The 19,138-nt window shown below is 41.3% G+C and overlaps 1 protein-coding gene across 1 annotated transcript; it reads right to left on the reverse strand.

The window, feature by feature from the left end:
* Nucleotides 1–5,591: 5,591 nt before the first annotated feature.
* On the reverse strand, nucleotides 5,592–16,775 carry PRR29 (proline rich 29). The gene is made up of 6 exons (XM_025172612.2): nucleotides 16,719–16,775; nucleotides 11,377–11,461; nucleotides 9,001–9,104; nucleotides 7,491–7,681; nucleotides 6,385–6,455; nucleotides 5,592–5,623 (listed from the first exon to the last, which is right to left on the reverse strand). The coding sequence occupies exons 1-6, from the start codon at nucleotides 16,773–16,775 to the stop codon at nucleotides 5,592–5,594; spliced, it is 540 nt and encodes a 179-aa protein (XP_025028380.1).
* Between the last annotated feature and the right edge of the window lie 2,363 nt (nucleotides 16,776–19,138).

A 19,138-nucleotide genomic window follows, 5' to 3' on the forward strand; every position in this document is an offset into this window, starting at 1 on the left:
TAGCATGAAGCCAGTGGGGTAACTTTGAGCCAGTCAACTCTCTCAGCCCTAAGAAGGAGGCATTGGCAAACCACGTCTGAAAACGTTGCCAAGAAAACTCCATGAACTTGTCCTTGTAGTCATCTGGAGTCAAGACTGATTCAGACACATATTTACATTTACAAAGTTGTGCTGGATATTGGTGTCAAGGGCCTTTTGTTTCAGTTCAGACCACAATTTCTCAGAACCACATGAAGTCAGATACTGGGCTGATAACTACTAATATTTTAAATATGAAAGGAAGCCTGTCTTCCATAAGGATATACAATTAACCTGTAAGCTCAGGGAGGCTTAAGTGTCAGTTTAAAGTAATTTAATCCAATATTCCAATCAGCAAAGCATATGGGTCACCCCAGAAATTAGGTCAGCCAGGAATTTAATACGCAGCTGGGCACTTGCAATAAAGCTCTAAAAAATTTAGACCGAACTACTCATGTACAACTTAAAAAACAAGCCTGTACATCATATAACAGGTAGCTAATAAAAGGGTTTTAAAAAAGGTGTAGCAGCTGGGATATAGTTATTGCCACTGCGATTAGCAAAATGTAAAACTCTGCTTCAAAGTTTATGGACTCTAGGAGTGACCTCCTTTTGCTGATGTTTCCAAGTCGCTAAAGCTTTGAAAGATACACCCAAATACTTAAAGACCTTACTTTGGTTAATGATAACACCATTAATTTTCCAAGAGTACAGAGCAGGCCTTTTAGAAAACGTGAGTCCTTTGGTTTTATTGTGGCTGGTAACTTGCTGTTCCTCGCTGGAATAAGAAGGAAGAGCACCAAGGTTCCATCTCAGGCCCAGTGGCATTTAAGAAAGGACCGCTACATCATTTGCACGTAGAAGGATGGAAAGTTGTCTATTATTAGCCTGGGAGGGGGAATAAAACTCAGGGTTTCTCAAAGCTTGGACCAACAATTGAATATTGAAGTGGAAAAGGAGGGGGCACCAAATGCAATCCTTTCTCACACCTTGTGAATGTGGATTATTGGTGAGAGGTACCTTGAAGCACCATTGTGAACTCATATAGTATTACTTTACTTTCAAGAGGCAGGAGTCTGTAGAAGCAGCGTTCTGTTTCTCCCTGAGCTTGGCTGTAGGGACCAGAAGTTGCCTTTGAATCAATAAAGACAACAGAGAATCCTGCATGGATGATCAATGTATTTTTCTATAGACGATGAAGGCTAAGGCACGGACTGAGCTTCAACTGCCCCTCCCTGAAACTGGCTTGTTTTTCTCCCAGGATGTTATGTTGCACCATCCCGTTTATGAGTTTTCCATGGAAGTGCCTGACATGCAGCTTGCTAATTACACTTAATAGGGGAAGAAGTAAGTTGGAGCTTTCTTATCTCCTTTTATGTAGATTGAAATAATGATGGGTTTGCTCCAATCTTCAGGGATCTAGAGAGAGGAGTCTATTTATGCAGAGAAGTACATCAGGACTGGGGCTCCCATTTTGCCTTTAGCATGTTTGATAGGATCAAACCCTTTTGGGCTGCTTTGCCATTTTTTAGTTGTGAGATAAGCTTGGCTGCCTCAAGAGGAAATGCCAGTGCCTAGATTGCTATGTCAGTGGAGGGGTGATCTAATGAAATCAGGATCTTTGGCATGTTGCTAAGCTAGGTGCAAAAATATTCTGCCTATATTTCAGGACTGATCAGGCAGTGAGGCTCAGCACAAAAGCTGTAGAATTCTTTCATTTTATTATCTGAGCAAGCTTTGCCAATTAGCTCTACGAGCCTTTAACTTTGTTCTTATCAGCAAGGCATAGGAGATTCCCCCCCCCCCTTTTGACGACAATTCCTTAGAAATGATGTGAACTGGAGACTCTGTATTCTGTAGAACTTTTGGTTTATCTGGTCCTATCTTCAGCACCCATGGCTTGGAGGAGACTTGGCTCCCTGTGCCTTAGGTGAAATCTGAGCATGATGAAGGACCTTCAGGATTACTGATTAGTGTCTCAAAAACGATTCAAGATATCCAAAGTGGACTGTTCACCACATAGCGAATCATGGAATGTGGACGATGGCTAAGTTTAGGAAGTACAAAATAGTGTATTCTACCTCCTTAGTAACGTCATTCTCTCCACCCATCTGGAGGACATTCATTTTGGGGAAAGCTGCCATACAAGCCTCCTTCAAGTAAAAGAAACCAAAAAAAGAAAAAAGGAAAAAAATGGGGAAAGAAGGAACACCGTTAAGCCTAACCAGGTGGAATGGATTGTATTATGATTTCATAATACTTTTCCTTCATTTTATAGTTAAGTTATAAAATCCTAATACAGTAATAGAATAGACCAAGGAAATGTTTAATAGAATAAACCAAGAAACTGTGTGCAAAGAAGGAATGGAAATCTCAAAAAAGCACTATATAAATCAAGTAAATAAAATAGGCTAACGAAGTGTGCTTATAAAAGCAATACACGCCAGTAAAAAGTTTATCTAAAAAGCACCAGCCATTTTTATTCGGAAGAAAAAGTAGTCACAGGTCACTCTTGAGAAGCAAGACCTATGCAAATTTCTTAGTAAAATTGCTCCTTCCTGGGTATGTGTTCCCAAACATGTTGTTTGTAGTTGGCAGTCCATTTGGAGCAAATAGTAATGGAAGAGTCCAGATTGGAGCTGGGGCCACATATTAGCTATTTCTTCAAAATTAGGAAGAAAGGGGAAGGGGAAGGGGAAGGGAAAAGGATTTGTGAAAGATAAAGTGGCTCAGGATAAGCCCAATTGGACTCTCCTATATTCCATATGAGTGTGTGGTGAAGGTAAACATCAGATTTATTCGACTAGATTTGATGAACAAAGTGCCTGGAGAACTCTGGACCAAAATTTGTGATATCATTCAGGATGAAGCAGTATAAGAATATTCAGCACTGGAGAAAATAAAAGGAGGAGGAATGGCTGTCTATGCAATCTACTGAAATAGCCGAGGAAAGGGAAAAAAGCAACATGCTGAATATGAAAGAAGAGCAAAAAGAAACAAGGAGATATGTCTAAAAATGCAATGCAAAGATTCCAAGGACAACAATCAAACAAGGAAGACAAGATACTTATTTCAGAAAATTGAAGAAGTCAAGGGAAAGTTTTACGTAAAGATGGGCACAATCCATGATAAGGAAACAGAATTCTACGAGATACAAAGAAGCAATGGCATGAATACATGAACTATACAGGAAAAAAAAAATCACCAGTAGGCCTCAAACTGTGACCACTAAGATGGAGCCAGACAATTTGGAAAGTGAAATGAAATGGGCTGTAGAAAATATTGTTAGCTGTATTCATCCACTGCAGATATAAATGAAATACTATCAGAACTGTTTAAAATTTGATAAGACGAGGCTATAAATGTGCTGCTTGCAGTTTTTTAGCAGGTATGAGAACCACAGCAGCATCCAGAGGGCTGGGACAGATCCACCTATACTCCAATAACAAAAAAGACAGTGTTAAAACAAATGTTCAAATTACTGAACAGTTGCACTTAAGACAATGCTTAAGATTTACTATCCAGGCTTCAAGAGTAAATGAAAATGTGAACATCCCAAGGTATGAACTAGTTTTAGAAGAGGCAGAGACACCGGGGATCACACTGCCAACATCTGATGGATAATGGAAAAGGCCAGAGAGTTCCAAAAATACTTTCAATTTTGTTCTACTGATTGCGGGTAGTTCTTGTTTAATGATTGCTTCATTTAGTGACTGTTCACAGCTACAAAAGTGATGAAAAAGTAACTTTACAACCAACCTTTGCATTTATGACCTTCACAGGTTTGTAAAGCAAAGGAAAGCTGAAGTAAGATTGTAAGCACAGTTGCGGTTTCACTTAGTGACTGCTTCGCTTAACAACCAAATTGCCAGTCTCAATTGTGGTTGCTAAACGAGGACTACCTGTATACGATTTTTTCTGCTGCATGGACTACAGCAACTTGTGAGCAGCCCTCAAGCATACCAGGCTACTTCATCTCTATTTATATGCTGACTAGAAAGCAAGCATTAGACTGACTTATGGATCGACTAATTGGTTCAAAATTGGTAAAGAAGTATGTTAAGGTTGTGTACAGCCATCCTATCTATTCATGAGAAATGCCAGGCTGGAAGAATCACAAGCCGGAATTAAGATTGCAGGGAGAATCATCAACAACCTCAGATATGCAGACGATACCACCCTAATGGCAGAAAGTGAAGAAGAACTAAAGAGCCTCTTGATGAGGGTGAAAGGGGAGAGTGCAAAAGCTGGCTTGAAACTCAACATTAAAAAAACTAAGATCATGGCATCTGGACCCATCAATTCCTGGCAAATAGAAGGGGTAGAAATGGAAGCAGTAACAGACTTCATTTATTTGGGCTCCAAGATCACCGCAGACAGAGACTGCAGCCATGAAATTAAAAGACGCTTGCTCCTTGGGAGGAAAGCTATGGCAAGCCTAGATAGCATATTAAAAAGCAGAGACGTCACCTTGCCGACAAAGAGCCACATAGTCAAAGCTATGGTTTTTCCAGTAGTAATGTATGGCTGTGAGAGCTGGACCATAAAGAAGGCTGAGCGCTGAAGAATTGATGCCTTTGAACTGTGGTGCTGGAGAAGAGTCTTGAGAGTCCCCTGGACTGCTAGGAGGTCAAACCAGTCAATCTTAAAGGAAATCAACCCTGATTGCTCATTGGAAGGATCGATAATGAAGCTCAAGCTCAGATACTTTGGTCACCTAATGCGAAGAGAGATCTCTTTGGAGAAGACCCTGATGCTGGGAAAGATTGAAGGCAAAAGGAGAAGAGGACGGCAGAGGATGAGATGGTTAGATAGCATCACTGAAGCAATGAGCATGAAACTGAGCAAACTCAGGGAGGCAGTGAAGGACAGGAAGGCCTGGCGCAATATGGTTCATGGGGTCATGAAGAGTCGGACACGACTTAACGACTAAACAATAAACAAATCCTATCTATTCAGTTTATATGCAGAACCTGTTATGAGAAATGTTAGTCTAGGAGAAACAGAAGTTGAATTAAAATGGCTAAAAGAAAAATGAAGAACTTCACATATGTATCACTTGAATAGCTCGAAGTGATGAAGACTTGAGGAATGTCTTACTGAAGGAGTACAAGAGCTAGTCTGATGCTCAGCTTAAAAAAACAAACAAACTGAGACGATGTTAACAGCAGGTGCCAACTCAATGCAGCCAAGTGAAGTAACAGTACGGACTTAATCTTCGTGGGCTCAGGAGTCCGTAAGGATGATAAAGAGATGTCTACGTCTTTGAAGAGGGACTGACAGATCTAGACAAAACATTAAAGTGCAACTGCCCTCTAGAAAATGGAAGCAACACTTGTCAGTAGAGGCATTCTGCATAACTCACATAACTAAATACGATTTAGTCCAAACTTTTGTAAAATGGGCATAAATACAGAGGTAATTTGGGGTGGAAGGTTTTGATCCCATGAGGAAAACAGTATGACACAAAGTTTGCCCTGCTTAGCTAGGGTGCAGTCCTGAAGAGCTTTTAAAGCCTGCTTGGAGCTAGAAACCTGCATCTTTTTGGAGGGAGAACAGGTGGAACTTTAATTTCATCTCCGTTGCTCAGTGTAGTCATAGTATTCTGGAAGGAGAAAATTGTATAGATCAGCTTGACAGAGTATGTAGCATAGGAAAGGCACTTAATCTGCCATTGACCCCACCTTTCTCTCTCTCTCTCCTTTCCTCCTGCCCCCCTTCCTTTCCAGAGAGAGAAAATAGTTGTTTCATATATATGAAATAACTTTTAAATAAACTCAAATATTATTTAGCCAGACTGACAATGCAGCACCAGGGGCACAAGAAAAACTTACAACAGTCCTAGATGCAACTCTGATCTCCCCCAATAAAACATTATAATAACCACTTGTTTAATTACAAATTGTGAAATCATGCAAGACTGCTAAATTTCATAAAATCACTGCTCTCATTGGCAATCTGGCAAGATTTCATATGATATGTATGGAATCTGGTGAAATCGGGCCCTTTTAAATTGTTAATGCTTTTTAAAATAATGTTTTTCAAAAAAATTAGTTTCCTGTGACTGTGAAATTGTGTATTGCCTAAAAAACGGTCGCCAATTTGTGATACAAATGGAGAGGTGAATGATTTAGAGCAACGTTACTCTGTTTCCTCTGATTAGGCTTGATTTTGACTCTCACAGTTCCCATCCATCTAGAGGCTTTGTGGTAAATGGCCAAAGTGTCATTAAGCCAGTGCTGAAAATACCAGGGTGAACAGACTCCATAACCCAGCCTGCATCAGAAGGTTGTGCTGGGAATAATGGGCATATTTGTGGATCTGTGATCATTCCACTTCAGAGCATACCATCTATTGCATCCTTACCTGAAGCTGGTAGGACTTCAGCTGTCACTGTTCCAGTGGCACTTGGTGGTGGGGGTGGGGGTACCACTTGACTAAATAGAGATAAATTAAGATGGGGTATTAATATAACAGTGGGCAAGGTGGTGGGAAATTTCCAGTGGTGATTCTCAATACCCAAGGGAACTACCTTACACTAATATGGTAATCTGCTTACTTTAGAAAATATTACTAGTATCCTCAACTTACAACCACAGTTGGGATCAGAACTTCTATTGCTAAGTGATGCAATTATTAAGTGAGTTGAACCTGATTTTAGGACCTTTTTTGCCATGGCCATTAAGTGAATCATGTGGTCATTAAGCGAATCTGGCATTCCCCCATTCACTTTGCTTATCGGAAGCCACCTAGTGATTCCAGGATGCTGCAACCATCATAAATACATGCCAGTTGCCAAGCACCCGAATTTTGATTATGTGATGCAGGGATGCTGTGATGGTCGTAAGTGTGAGGACCGGTCGTAAGTCACTTTTCCAGCACTGTTGTAATTTTGAATGATCATTAAACAAACGGTCATAAGTCAAGGACTACCTGTAGTTTTCTAGGTTCTCCTTTTTGTTTAAAGCAAGTTTCTTCCCTTATATTACATTTGCAGAAATTTGATCTGATCTTGTCTTTGGAATGTCTAATACGTAGGAGCCAAAGGAGACTTCTAATATTGCTGGATTTTTAGTTCTCTGTAAATATCACTGTTCTCCAAGATTTGAAGTAATTGAATAAATTATACAAGAATAAACAGTGGCAAATATCTGGAATACTTACACATTTACAAGAACTGGTATACAGAATCTGGGAATATCACACAACAAAGAACTGCAGTAGTGCCACAGACAGGATAATAGTGGTGGTGACTAAACAATGCAACTATGTTTCACTTGGCTTACCATAGCCTAGAGAAGGTCCCATGACCTTGTAATTTTTGTGAGGAGCTATTATTTTACCACTTGTCTTAGCCTTACATTTTACATTCAACTTTGGATGAGTTATTGCAATGCATATTGGAATAACGAAAAGAAAGACTTCATTTGATTGTTTTATCCTCCTTTTCCCATCTGCACAGTTATGCTCACCCATCACCTTGTCTCCCAGTTGACCGAAGATCTGGGCCCACGTGGCGAATGATTGGCTGCTGCTGTGTCAAAACTGAGGACTGAGATGGGGGCTGCTGTGTTCGGAATGGAAGGGTGCTTGGATAATGGTGGTGGAACACCATATCAATTTCTTCTTCATCCTCTGTCTGCCAGGGGATAAGCAGTATCTGCTAGGAGCAAAGAATAGGACACCTAAGACAGTGGTTCTTAACTTGAGGGTCATAACCCCAAAATGATTTTGCCTGTGGATGCATTGACATGGTCTGTTGATAAACTGGTATTTCCTGCTGCACCAGCATGGGGTGAGCAATGAATTGAAGTGAGTTGACTCAACAAGGCTAAGTCTACCTTTAAGGAATAGCAAAGATCCAGTTTTATCTTGATAGATTAGCATACTACCATCTCCGAGATAGTTTGTCTGGCCACTTCTAATTCTCAGTATTGGCCCTCTCTCCTTCCTGTAACTCATAGTGACCTTGACTACAAAAGTGTTTATACTCAAGTCTGTTAATATGTGCTGTTGTGACTGTTTTAGGCAGAAAATCTGGCTGTAGTATATGAAAAAGACACAGAAAAAGGTGAGTAGTGAAAGTACTGAATTTATTATGGATAATAATCCTAAACAAGGGCCATAAAGTTAGTCCCCAGATATATTCTGGATCCTGACCAGAAAAAGTTAAAAACTCCTGACCTGACTTGTAGGTGCATCACATTGTTTTATTTCTCCTGTGTGAAATTTGGGAAGAAGTGCCTGTCAAGTCAGGGCTTTGAAGCTGCCAGCTCTTCAAGGTAGACCTGACTCAAACACCAAAGTCATGAATACTAAAATTACATTTATTATAGGGTTACAGTAACAGAATCTTGCCATTCTGAATGTGCCTTTCCCTTCCCTGCCTTTATCCTAAGAGAACTAGGGAGTGTCAAATCTGAGGTGCTTTCTCAAATTCCATTCCTGTTTTGAGTTCAGATTTATCTGACTGTTGCCTTGGCTGCGGCTCTTCCTCCTCTTCCTCAAGATTATTCTCACAGCCCATTACACAAGCAGACTCATTCAGTATTTTACAGACCTCAAAGATGTTTCAGATGATTTGCAGCTGCTTCATACATATCTGTTCCTGCCTATATTCATTTCAAGCTATGTTTCACATGTTAGGCAGCCCATTCATTTCAGAACAACAAAATCATTGTGTATTAGAGAGATCTCCTTGTTACATTATTAGGCACATTTATTCTCACAGCGTGTTTAGGTTTAAGGTCAGAATGGAACCGATAATGTTGTCCCTGAAAAATGACAATGCATTCCAAGGTTGTCTTCTTGTATGTATGATGTGACATCACAGCACATATTTTTCTGCTCTTCTGCCCATCAGTTGAAGCCAGTAGAAGGCAGGGCAGTTGGTACAGAGGTGCCTTTTTTCCCTTATTTTTTTTCATCAGCTTAGTTACCTCCATCATATGTAGGTCCATCCTAGACCAGCAATCTACCTACCTCTCTTGGGTTGGATTCAAAGCATGCTGCTGCTGACATAGCCAGGTTGCTCATTATCACTTGATGCATCTGGGCATTTTGTATCATCATTAGCTCTATTAAATCTTCCAGAAAGTAAGAATACAATCAGTCATACATTGATTTATTCATACATATACACAAAGAGAAATGTGTTACATGAAAGGAGGAATTGCAGAACCCTTAGAGCAGTGTTGTCCAAACTTGGCCACTTTAAGATGAGTGGACTTCAACTCCCAGAATGCTGGCTGGGGAATTCTGGGAGTTGAAGTCCACTCATCTTAAAGTGGCCAAGTTTGGACAACACTGCCTTAGAGCAAAGGCACACAACCTAAGCCCATAGCATCACACACAGCCCCACAAGCTTTCAGTATTTCCAAATTCCAATGTTCATATGAGAGAAAGTAAAAATTACTAAATATTTGACTGCAGAATAATCATATTAACTATATTTAGTTTTAATTAAATGCAGATGAAATGAAATCAAACTTAGTTTTGACATTGCACTTCCATATGTTCAAAGGCCAAGTGTGATTTTTCAGCATAGGAGAAGCTGTGCACTCTTGCTTCAGAGCTTAATGTTTAAAAATGGAGGCACTTTTAATTAAATTTAATTTGAACAAACCAAATGAAACTCTACAAAACAAACTGAAAATGTAGCATAAGAAAGAAAATGTCAAGCCTTAGAATATAATAAGTAATTGTATTTTCAGGCAGACTCATTAAAATTGAAAGATTCTTTTTTAATATATACTTTATATTGAAAATTTTAATGCAATAATAAGAACCAATACAAACTAAAATAGAACAGAGACAATGAAAAAGGAAGACAGAAATAACAGAAAAAGCTGAAAGTGGACTAAGAAAAAAAAAGGTAGAAGAAGAAAAAAAGAAAAAAATATGATATAAAGAAGTAGCTTCCAATATTCAGTTTTAAGTACAATTATATTTTAACCTCTCTCTCTAAAGTCACATCATGACACTCTTCTTTCTATAATCTATCCAGTCTAAGCATCCAAACCATAAATCACAAGTTCATTTTTTTCATTTTTTATGCAAAAAGTCCATAAGGGTTTCCAGTCACCAATAAATGTAGATATTGCCCTGTCTCTAATCAAAGAAGTCAGTAAAATTGAAAGATTCTCAAGTCTCACTCCTTGCCTCTGATTTTTCCATACGCCTGCTCTCAACACAGTAACACATCTAATCCAGACAACAAATAAGAACAAGCAAAGTGACTGTCAGTAGATACATGTGGCAAGCCTTCGCAGGCATGAAATTCATAAAGCCATTCTAGATTATTTTCAAGGGTCACTTAGCCACTTCTTGCAAAGAATACCAAAATATTCTGCCATTGGGCCATGGACTGCTCCTCCAGATAATCATGCACCAATTACATGGCTTAATGTATCATTGGAATCAGCTTTGAGACTGTCACTGATACATATTGACCAATCTGTAGCATCTCTAGTGAATACGTGCATGTCAAATGTGGTAGATGTGTATGCCTGATGGAATTACATGCATCACACGCATTTTATTGCAACTTCTCAGCTTTCTCTTCTTATTGTTTGTAATAATAGATGTTGACAATATTCTATTTTACCATTTAAAAAAGCATCCTCATTATAACTGAGTGGCAGAAGTTGGAAAGGTGATGCTTGCTACAAGATTATCTTGCAAAGGTCAAAGCACCTAAGTTCCTAAACTGATTAAAGACCCAAGACAGATTTGCATGCTTTTGGAGGTTAGGAAAAATATTTAGATCATGTATGGAGCTAAAACCAGTTTATACTAGAAATATAAAAGCTACTTACTATATGCTTACATTATAAATGACTATCTGATTTTTTAAAATCGCTATTAGGATGTATTGAAGGATTGATAATGAAGCTCAAGCTCAGATACTTTGGTCACCTAATGCGAAGAGAGGACTCTTTGGAAAAGACCCTGATGCTGGGAAAGATTGAAGGCAAAAGGAGAAGAGGACGGCAGAGGATGAGATGGTTAGATAGCATCACTGAAGGAATGAGCATGAAACTGAGCAAACTCAGGGAGGCAGTGAAGGACAGGAAGGCCTGGCGCGATATGGTTCATGGGGTCACAAAGAGTTGGACACAACTTAACGACTGAACAACAACAACAGGATGTATCAGCTATTGATATAATAGCATAAAGGAGACTCAGAAATAATTTAAGCTTTAAAATATTCTGAATTTATTCATATTCAGATAGTAGCATGGAGGGGAACAGTTTTTCAAGCTAGTAACCTATGGACCTGCTCCATGATACTCAGCTGGGATCTCCTCCCTCCATCAGTCTCAGTTCTCTAGCAAATTGGTAGAGCTGATTTCTTACTTTCCCTGATGTGGCTTGTGCAGCTGGACTGAGGAAGCATCCATGGCATCTGCTGGAGAATGGTCACCTCTGGCTGCTGAGCAATCTGAGAAACAATGGACAGAGGTTCAGAGAAAACCAGGCAGTCTTGAGGACTTGCCACTTTTTCCTAGATAAGGTGCCCATTTGGAACTTACTACTGGGCAACCTTTTATTTGGAAATAAAAGCTTTATTCTTTTCCACCTATCTGGCGTGATTTATTGGGCTTGCATGCCGGGTAAAGGACCTGAGCTTTCTGGGAAAACAATTTCTGGCCCCCAACAGGGTCCTCGCCCAAGGGCCTCACCTGCTTCTGTCGAGCTGATCCTGAAACGTTAGCCGAAGGACCCGATAGTGTGCACTGGTAAATATAAAGTGAATGGCTGAGAGGTGTGTGTGAGGGTGTTCCCCCACTAACACTGTGAAAGGGAGAGTGAGTGCTTATGAGCCGTCACTAAAATAGTGGGAATTGAGTGTTAGGGCTGACACAAGGAAGAGAGACTCAAAGGTACGACGCCTAAAAATGTGGAAGGGACGGCCAGAGGGGCCAGGGAAGGGACTGCATTCTCATTCTTCATCTGGAATGGATATAAATCCCATACCTATTATCTGATCATCTGCAGCTGGCCTGACAAGGTTTCAGCATCTGGATGCCAAGACCAGCATATATTCACCTGCGAGGCACAGTTGGGCTTTCTCAGCATTTGGTTTTCAGTAAACGCCAAGACCGGTACATATTCACCTGTGAAATTTTAGGGATCAGGAAGAAAATAGGAGGCGACCCATGGCGCCGATAGGGAGAAATGGGAGGTGGACAGAGGAAGGTTCGAGAATGTAGTCCTCTTGGAAGCGTCCTAAAGTACTGGAACCCATTTGGAGGGGATCCCATGACAAAAGAAAAAAAATGAAGTTTTATTACCAAACAGCTTGGTCACTATATCAACTAGAAGTTGGAGCAGTGTGGCCACTGAGCAAAGTTTGGAATATAGTATTTAACAACTGTATTGTTTTGTAAAAATAAAAAAAAGGGGGGGGGAGGAAGGAAACAAAAACTTCTCAGGATGTCCTGAGAAAAGACCGGTTAATAATTTTTCTTGTAAAAATGCCTGGCCATGGTGTAAAACTGATATTCGAATAAACAACTGCCTGCAGGGTTGGTGAAATCTCCTTTTTCTTTTTCTTGGTGGTTTCTTTTCATGGTTGGTCAGTGCTCAGCTCAAATCCCCTCCCCCCAGGGGAGGGAGGCAGTTTCTAGCAGTATCAATGTTTGAGTGAGACTGTTTTGTAATTGTAATTGTTGTTCTGTTGATGAATGAGTTAATGGGATGAATGTATGTATGTTAAAATGTCTACGTCATTGTGAAAAATAAGGGGCTGCAGGCACAATGTAAGATTGCAGCTCTATTGGTTAAAGGTGTTGCAAGATGATGTGGGGTGGGAGGATTTTGAAACACTTTCTGCTCCCCTGCCTTATGCTCTGGGAGGCCAAAATGACCTAACAACCAAAATCCAGAAGCTGTAAACCAAGTGCCACTGGTGAAGGAGGATGGGGCAGGCTCTTCAGACTATGCCCTTTCATTACCCATTCTCTACTGCTGATCTATACAATTGGAAAAGAAATGTTCCTCCATACCTGGAGGATCCAAAAAAAATGTACGATCTGATCAAGCTCAATCTTTAAAACCCACTCTCCTAATTTGGCGGACTGTGATTGTTTGCTAGACATCCTACTGATGCCAAAGGAAAAGAGAATGGTAACTGACAAAGCCTTTTTCAGTTGAACACGGAGGGGCGGCTGCTGGAGTTTTAATACAGAAGTTGGGCAGTTGGCCACCCTTGTGGCATATTTCTTGAAGGGTTGCCTGAGATTTAGAAAAAGCAAGGAACCTATAGAATGCAACGTACTGTAATTCTGGTTAATTTCTCCAAATTGCCTAGCTGACAAACTTCCTGTAAATCCTCCCCACCGATGATCCATCACTGACAAATGGGAGGCTGAGAGAAAAGGGGAGGGGGGGGGAAGAGTGAACCTATTGCTTTCTTGCCTCCCCACCTCCGATACCAACAAAATCAACAACTTGAGACATGAAGCCTTTAAGACGGTCTTCCCCCTTCTCCTGGGACAGCTGTTTGGCATTTTTGTTTAGATTTATGAGATGAAGATCCTGAGGTGGTTATCTCCCCACCAGGAATGTGGATTGCCAATCTAAGGACAGTTAATGAGGTGGTAATCTCCCCCATTCGCCTCTCGCAGGCTTGCAATCCATTGATTAAAAATTCAGGCATTTCTACCTCCTGCTCCACTGATTTATTTTTATTTCTGAATGGAAAAATCCTAACAACAACAGCCCTACTCTGTTTGGAAACCTGAGGGCTCAAATGGAAGGATGATTTAATAGGCTGATTTATTGCTGCGTGCTGACAACACTCAAGCATATGCAAAACGCACCATTTCCCTGTTTACTTTCTTGGGACAAGCTTTAGCTTAAACTCCTCAGGAGACTACCACCTACCTCGGTTTTCAAATTTCTAAGAACAAAGAGGGTTTCTACCTGAACAAAAAGGCTATTTGCAGGGTAGCCCCCAGCCCGCCCCTGATGCCAGTTGCAAGATGTCTAAGTTTTGTTATCTTTATGAGGCTACCCAGGGAAAAGACTCAGACTCCTTTGAAAGCGCACCAGATCGTAGCGCAGCCTTTTGGCAGCTGAAACACAAACTCTTGTCAGCCCCCTCCCAGACCTGGAGAAGAACTTTATCTGCATGAGCAAGGAGGGTGCAGCAGCAACTTGACTTCTTGTTGTAAAAAAGCTGAGAAATTAACTTTGGGTCAGCCTTTAAGCCAAATTTAGTGGTGACCACTTTGGAACAAGAAGACAGTCGCTGGATAACACCAAGTTGGATTGCATTTTATTTTATTGGTGGCAGCTGCAGTGTGATTCACAGAAAGAGCAACGCAGACTATGTCACTCGATGGGAAAGAGTAAAATGACCCTTTGCCCCTCAGAACCTTCGCACAGAACTTTTGGCTTCCCAGAACTTTTGGCTTCGATCTCAGTTCTCCAGCTGGTTGATGATAAAACTGTTAATGTCTACATTGATTTTAAATATGTTTTTGGATTTTTGTATGTGCATGGAGCATTGTGGAAAAAGCAGGGACTGTTCACAGCAGCTGGAACTGAAATCAAATAAACCCCAGCCATATGAATTTTTTTTGGAAGTTGTATATTTTCTTATACAGGAGGAGGACCTGGGGACTCCTGGCAAGTGGACTTTACAGAATTACCTAGGGCACAAGGATAGTGACACCTACTTGTTTCTGTGGACGTGTTTTTGGGACTCTCCGAAATCTTCCCTGCAGGACCAACAAAGTTAGAGAAGTGTCCAAGCTCTATCAGGAAGCCCAATTAGAGCGCCCACAGGCTCTACCGTCAGGGTTAGGGTATCGCCTAGAGGTAAGCTAGGAGTTGGCTCTTTTGAGATCCTGTATGGGAAACCCTACCTGGTGGCTTCATTAGTGGCACATGGTACCCACATGACTGTTGTGGAAAATGAAATGCTGAAACAGTATATGGTTTGCCTCTCTGCTGCCTTGTCTTCCCTTCATAGCTACACCCAAGGACGAGCCTCTGTAACCAAAGTGGGAGGGGCTGTTCCAAGTGTTACTGACAACCCACGTGTCCTTAAAACTAGCTGGAGTCAAGCCATGGATTCACTACACTAGAGTAAAGGAGGCAGCAGAGCCAGACGCCCACCTTTATTGGGCTTGCACGCCAGGTAAAGGACCTGAGCTTTCTGGGACAACAATGATGATCACTTTCTTGGATTTGAGCCAGAGATTCCAGGTTTTTGCCTCTTATATCCAAGCTGAACCACAGAACTCCTGCTGCTTTGTATGAACCCCCTCATCTGGGCATACTTTAGCAGAAGGGAGGCTCCTGCTGCATTACACAATCCACAACGTGGCTGCTATTTTTAAACATGGTTTAGTGCTCTTCCACCTCACCTAGTAGCTGATGAAAGGGTGATGTTTCACCGTGAAGCAGGAGTCCCCCTCCTGCTGCACTGCCCAACCCTCTCCTATGCTTGTCAGCAGTTGGATTAGCTATTTTTAAACACAGTTTTAGTGTTTAGATAAAGAACAGTGAGCCCATATTTAAAAATAGCCCACCCAGCAGCTGACAGGGTGGTGGAAGTCCTCCTCCTGTTGCACTGCATAAGCCTTCCATCCATCCCCATCATCTGTTAGTTAAGTTAATCCCTCTTTCAAAGGCTGAGAGACCTAATGAGTTCAGTGGGAGAGCATCATCTGGAAGAACTACTGTAGACTCTCCTATTGCTCACAGCAGAAGGGCTCTGGAGAATCCTGCCCAAGGAAAAGAATGGATGAGACATGCCTGAACCATCCCAAAGTGGCCAGTTGGTGCTGATCCAATCCCAGCCCTGGGAGACATCTGACTGTGCCACCAGTGGAATGATTGGTGAGGCATGTCCAATTTTATTTACAATGAAAGAAATGTCTCAGGAGATTACTTCAACATTAATACAGCTAAGGGCAACTTGAAGGCATCTCAGATATGGGCCATTGATCAGATGAAGGCAACGTCATAGTGATATGGCAGAAAAAAGAAGTTATGTTTCTCCATGGCTAGATGGTGGTTTTTTGGTTGCATCTCAGGTTTGCTGACCAGGTGAAGATGTTAAACAAAGATCTCTAAGAGCAACTGGGCATGGTACATCTATATGCCATCTGTGTACTGTAGGCATAGGTCTGCACAGGTTTCTGTCTCCTCATTTTCAGTTTCCAGAATAGTAGCCATGTTAGTCTTTTATAAAAAGTGCAAAAGATGTCTGTGTGATTTAATCCATTTATTATTGCATAAGCTTTAGTACATTTCTGTCTACTTCTTCAGCTTAACTAAGGCAGGCGTATTATATATAACTCCTCCCGGCACCAACAGCTGCATTGTATAATGCTGCTCTCTCTGTACTATATTCCATGCATCTGATGGATGGAGATCGCTTAAATTTTATGCAGTCATAAATATGCTAGACTTTAAGGCATCACAAGAATTCTTGTTATACTTCCATTTTCTGTTCTCCATTTGGGACTCAGGAGGGCCATTACAATTAGTGATGGCATATAAAATGCACTGCCTCTTCCACTACAGTCTATCCCACAGACCTCCCAGAATTTGGTAGCCACCCAGAACTTTTCTTGGATGGAACTGAATTAAGAAGATGTGCAGAATTACAAAAGATTCTTCTCTCTGCTGCTCAGAGTGGGATGCCCTTCAATTTCCCCACCACCACAAAAGTGACTTACTGGTTGTTGAATGAAGTACACTTGTGGGGTGCCAGCACTGTGGCCTCCCCAGTCCATAGTAAGGCCTCACTGGTCAGGAGAAAAGCCCAGCAGGAAGAAAGCTGTCAAACCGGTTGCTAAGGGAGCTGTGTTCAAACATACCTAGCCTTGCTTTCCTGCAGGTGTTTTTCCTTCAGTTTGTAATTAGCTTATCACAAGCATCAAGAGTTTACCCAGCAAATAATCTAATAACCACAATACTCTCAATCATACGTGTGTGTGTGTGTGTGTACATATGCACCACACACATAATTGCTATGCTCCTGAGACTTGTAACTCCAAGTCTCGGCAATAATTCTAAGTCACTTGATTTCACTTTTCGATTTTGCCCATTGCAATACGCCTGTCAAATACCAGTGGGTTGGAAGGCTACATTTTCCAGTTAGTCATTGACCTAGGCCACCCACACCACGGGAACACACAGTTGTTTCCTGAGAAATAATAACTGTGAACATTGAACGTTGGAAAGGGGCCAATGGAAGAAATAAAAGAAGGCGCCCACCAGTTGTCTGGACACAACACCTTTTGACTTGATTATCTTTAGCTGGATTTTGGCTGGTCCCAGCTGGGTGTCCTTGTTGAAAAAGCCCAGGCATACCACCCCAACATCCAAGCTTCCTTCCTTTATGGAACTGCTCATCCACTCAAAACTCTCTGGCTAAGTTCATAAAACGTGCTTGAAGTGATTACTGAACTGACCCATCATTGTCTAGGTTTACACAGTACATTAAATAACAAATTGAAGAATCTCACTGGGTTGATGCAACATAGGAAGGAGAAGGAGAAGAAGGAGAAGAAGGAGGAGAAGGAGGAGAAGGGGAAGGAGAAGGAGAAGGAGAAGGAGAAGGAGAAGGGGAAGGGGAAGGGGAAGGGGAAGGGGAAGGGGAAGGGGAAGGAGAAGGAGAAGGAGAAGGAGAAGGAGAAGGAGAAGGAGAAGGAGAAGGAGAAGGAGAAGGAGAAGGAGAAGGAGAAGGAGAGGAAAGGTTGACACTAATCAAGGAAACATGTTGTGTGAAGACAGTCTCTAAGACCTGGCTGGGAGAACATAGCCCTTGTGTGCTGTGTACAGCCATAGCAGCTGCTTCTCCATCCTGAGAATGGGTAAACAAGTGGCATGAAGTGAGGTAGTGGGAATTTTCTGGTTTTTAATCTGACAGTTTTGTACTGACTTTTGTGCAAGAACGACACACAAAATAAGGCCTCACATTTCCAGAAAAACTCCTGCTCCACCACAAACCCACTGAAGATAAATTATTAACCTCGCCCCCATCAAAGCTGAATTGTTTAATGTGGTTGGATGCCACCAACCTCTTCTGACAAGATTCTATTCTCCCTTTAGAAGGATTAAATACAAACTTCCTGCTTTGAAGAAACAGAGGGCTTGGCAGCCTTTCACTCCTGCTCCAGTTAAATAAGATAAGGCAGTGTGGCATTTCGGCAAAATGAAAATCAGATCAAAATTATCTGTCCTTTCATAATTGTACAGTGTTTCCCCTAATTAGCCAAGGTTTTTATAGGAACTACAAGTATTCTGCAGTGTCAGCCAATAGTTACTACATGGGTACGAGTCAGGGAGCATTGCTAATCAGCTGAGAAAAATGAATTTAGGTAGAGTGAGGGAGTAAATGAAATGGACTATCAATATTGTACCCAGGAATGATACTCTATATGCCTCAGGGGCTTTTTGCTGTGAGAGTCAGAAGTGGGAAGGGCCACTTAGGCTACCCCAATCTTATTGCAGAAATTCAAATTAAATCATAATTTTTGCTTATATGATTATGCACTGGGAAACTTTTGTCCCTTTCTCATGTACCAATTGTTGGTACAAACCTGTATTTTGCCCCCAAAAGACCACATTTTTCCCATTCCAGCTTACAAAACTGTAGCTGGGGAAGATTTTCGGGGAGTGTTTCTACTGTTCTAAATTAACCTGTCTCCTAATCAGCCTATTCTTCCCACTAAGGAAAAGACATCTGTCTGATTGGATGGATGGATGGATGGATGGATGGATGGATGGATGGATGGATGGATGGATGGATAGGCAGGCACTTGGATAAACCTATAGTCTTATACTCCAAGAGAAAAAATCTTAGCTTGGAAGACTGGAAAGATTTACAGTTTGTTCTCTAGTTCAAAAGGGATATTGAAACAGTTGTGCTGCACCATTTGGCTTTCAGTTTGGGGAGCCCCACAGGGGAATGGCTAAGGCATGTGCATTTTTTTCCAGCAGGCCTGTAGCTCCTGCGATGATCTAGGTTGGGAATACTGTGGCCATGGGTCACACTCATACCAAATGTGTTAGCTGATGGTGGCAAGAGTTTGTAGGCTTGCAAGGAGTTTCTAGGTTAGAGATCCTAACTTAGATGTAGAATAGCAGGGAT

The sequence above is a fragment of the Python bivittatus genome, unplaced genomic scaffold (genome assembly GCF_059951505.1).
Source record: "Python bivittatus isolate LINGU-HERP-01145 unplaced genomic scaffold, Pbiv_v1 ctg000410_np1212, whole genome shotgun sequence".
In the NCBI taxonomy this organism is placed as follows: Eukaryota; Metazoa; Chordata; class Lepidosauria; order Squamata; family Pythonidae; genus Python; species Python bivittatus.

Excerpts from the sequence above, each read along its gene's own strand:
- PRR29 (XM_025172612.2), bottom strand. The coding sequence starts at position 16,775 with ATGGACTGGGGAGGCCACAGTGCTGGCACCCCACAAGTGTACTTCATT. Across the intron at positions 9,105-11,376 it reads CACAAGCCACATCAGGGAAA|ATTTAATAGAGCTAATGATG; the intron begins GTAAGAAATCAG and ends ACTTTCTGGAAG. Across the intron at positions 5,624-6,384 it reads TGAAGTCCTACCAGCTTCAG|AATACTATGACTACACTGAG; the intron begins GTAAGGATGCAA and ends TTCTCCTTCCAG.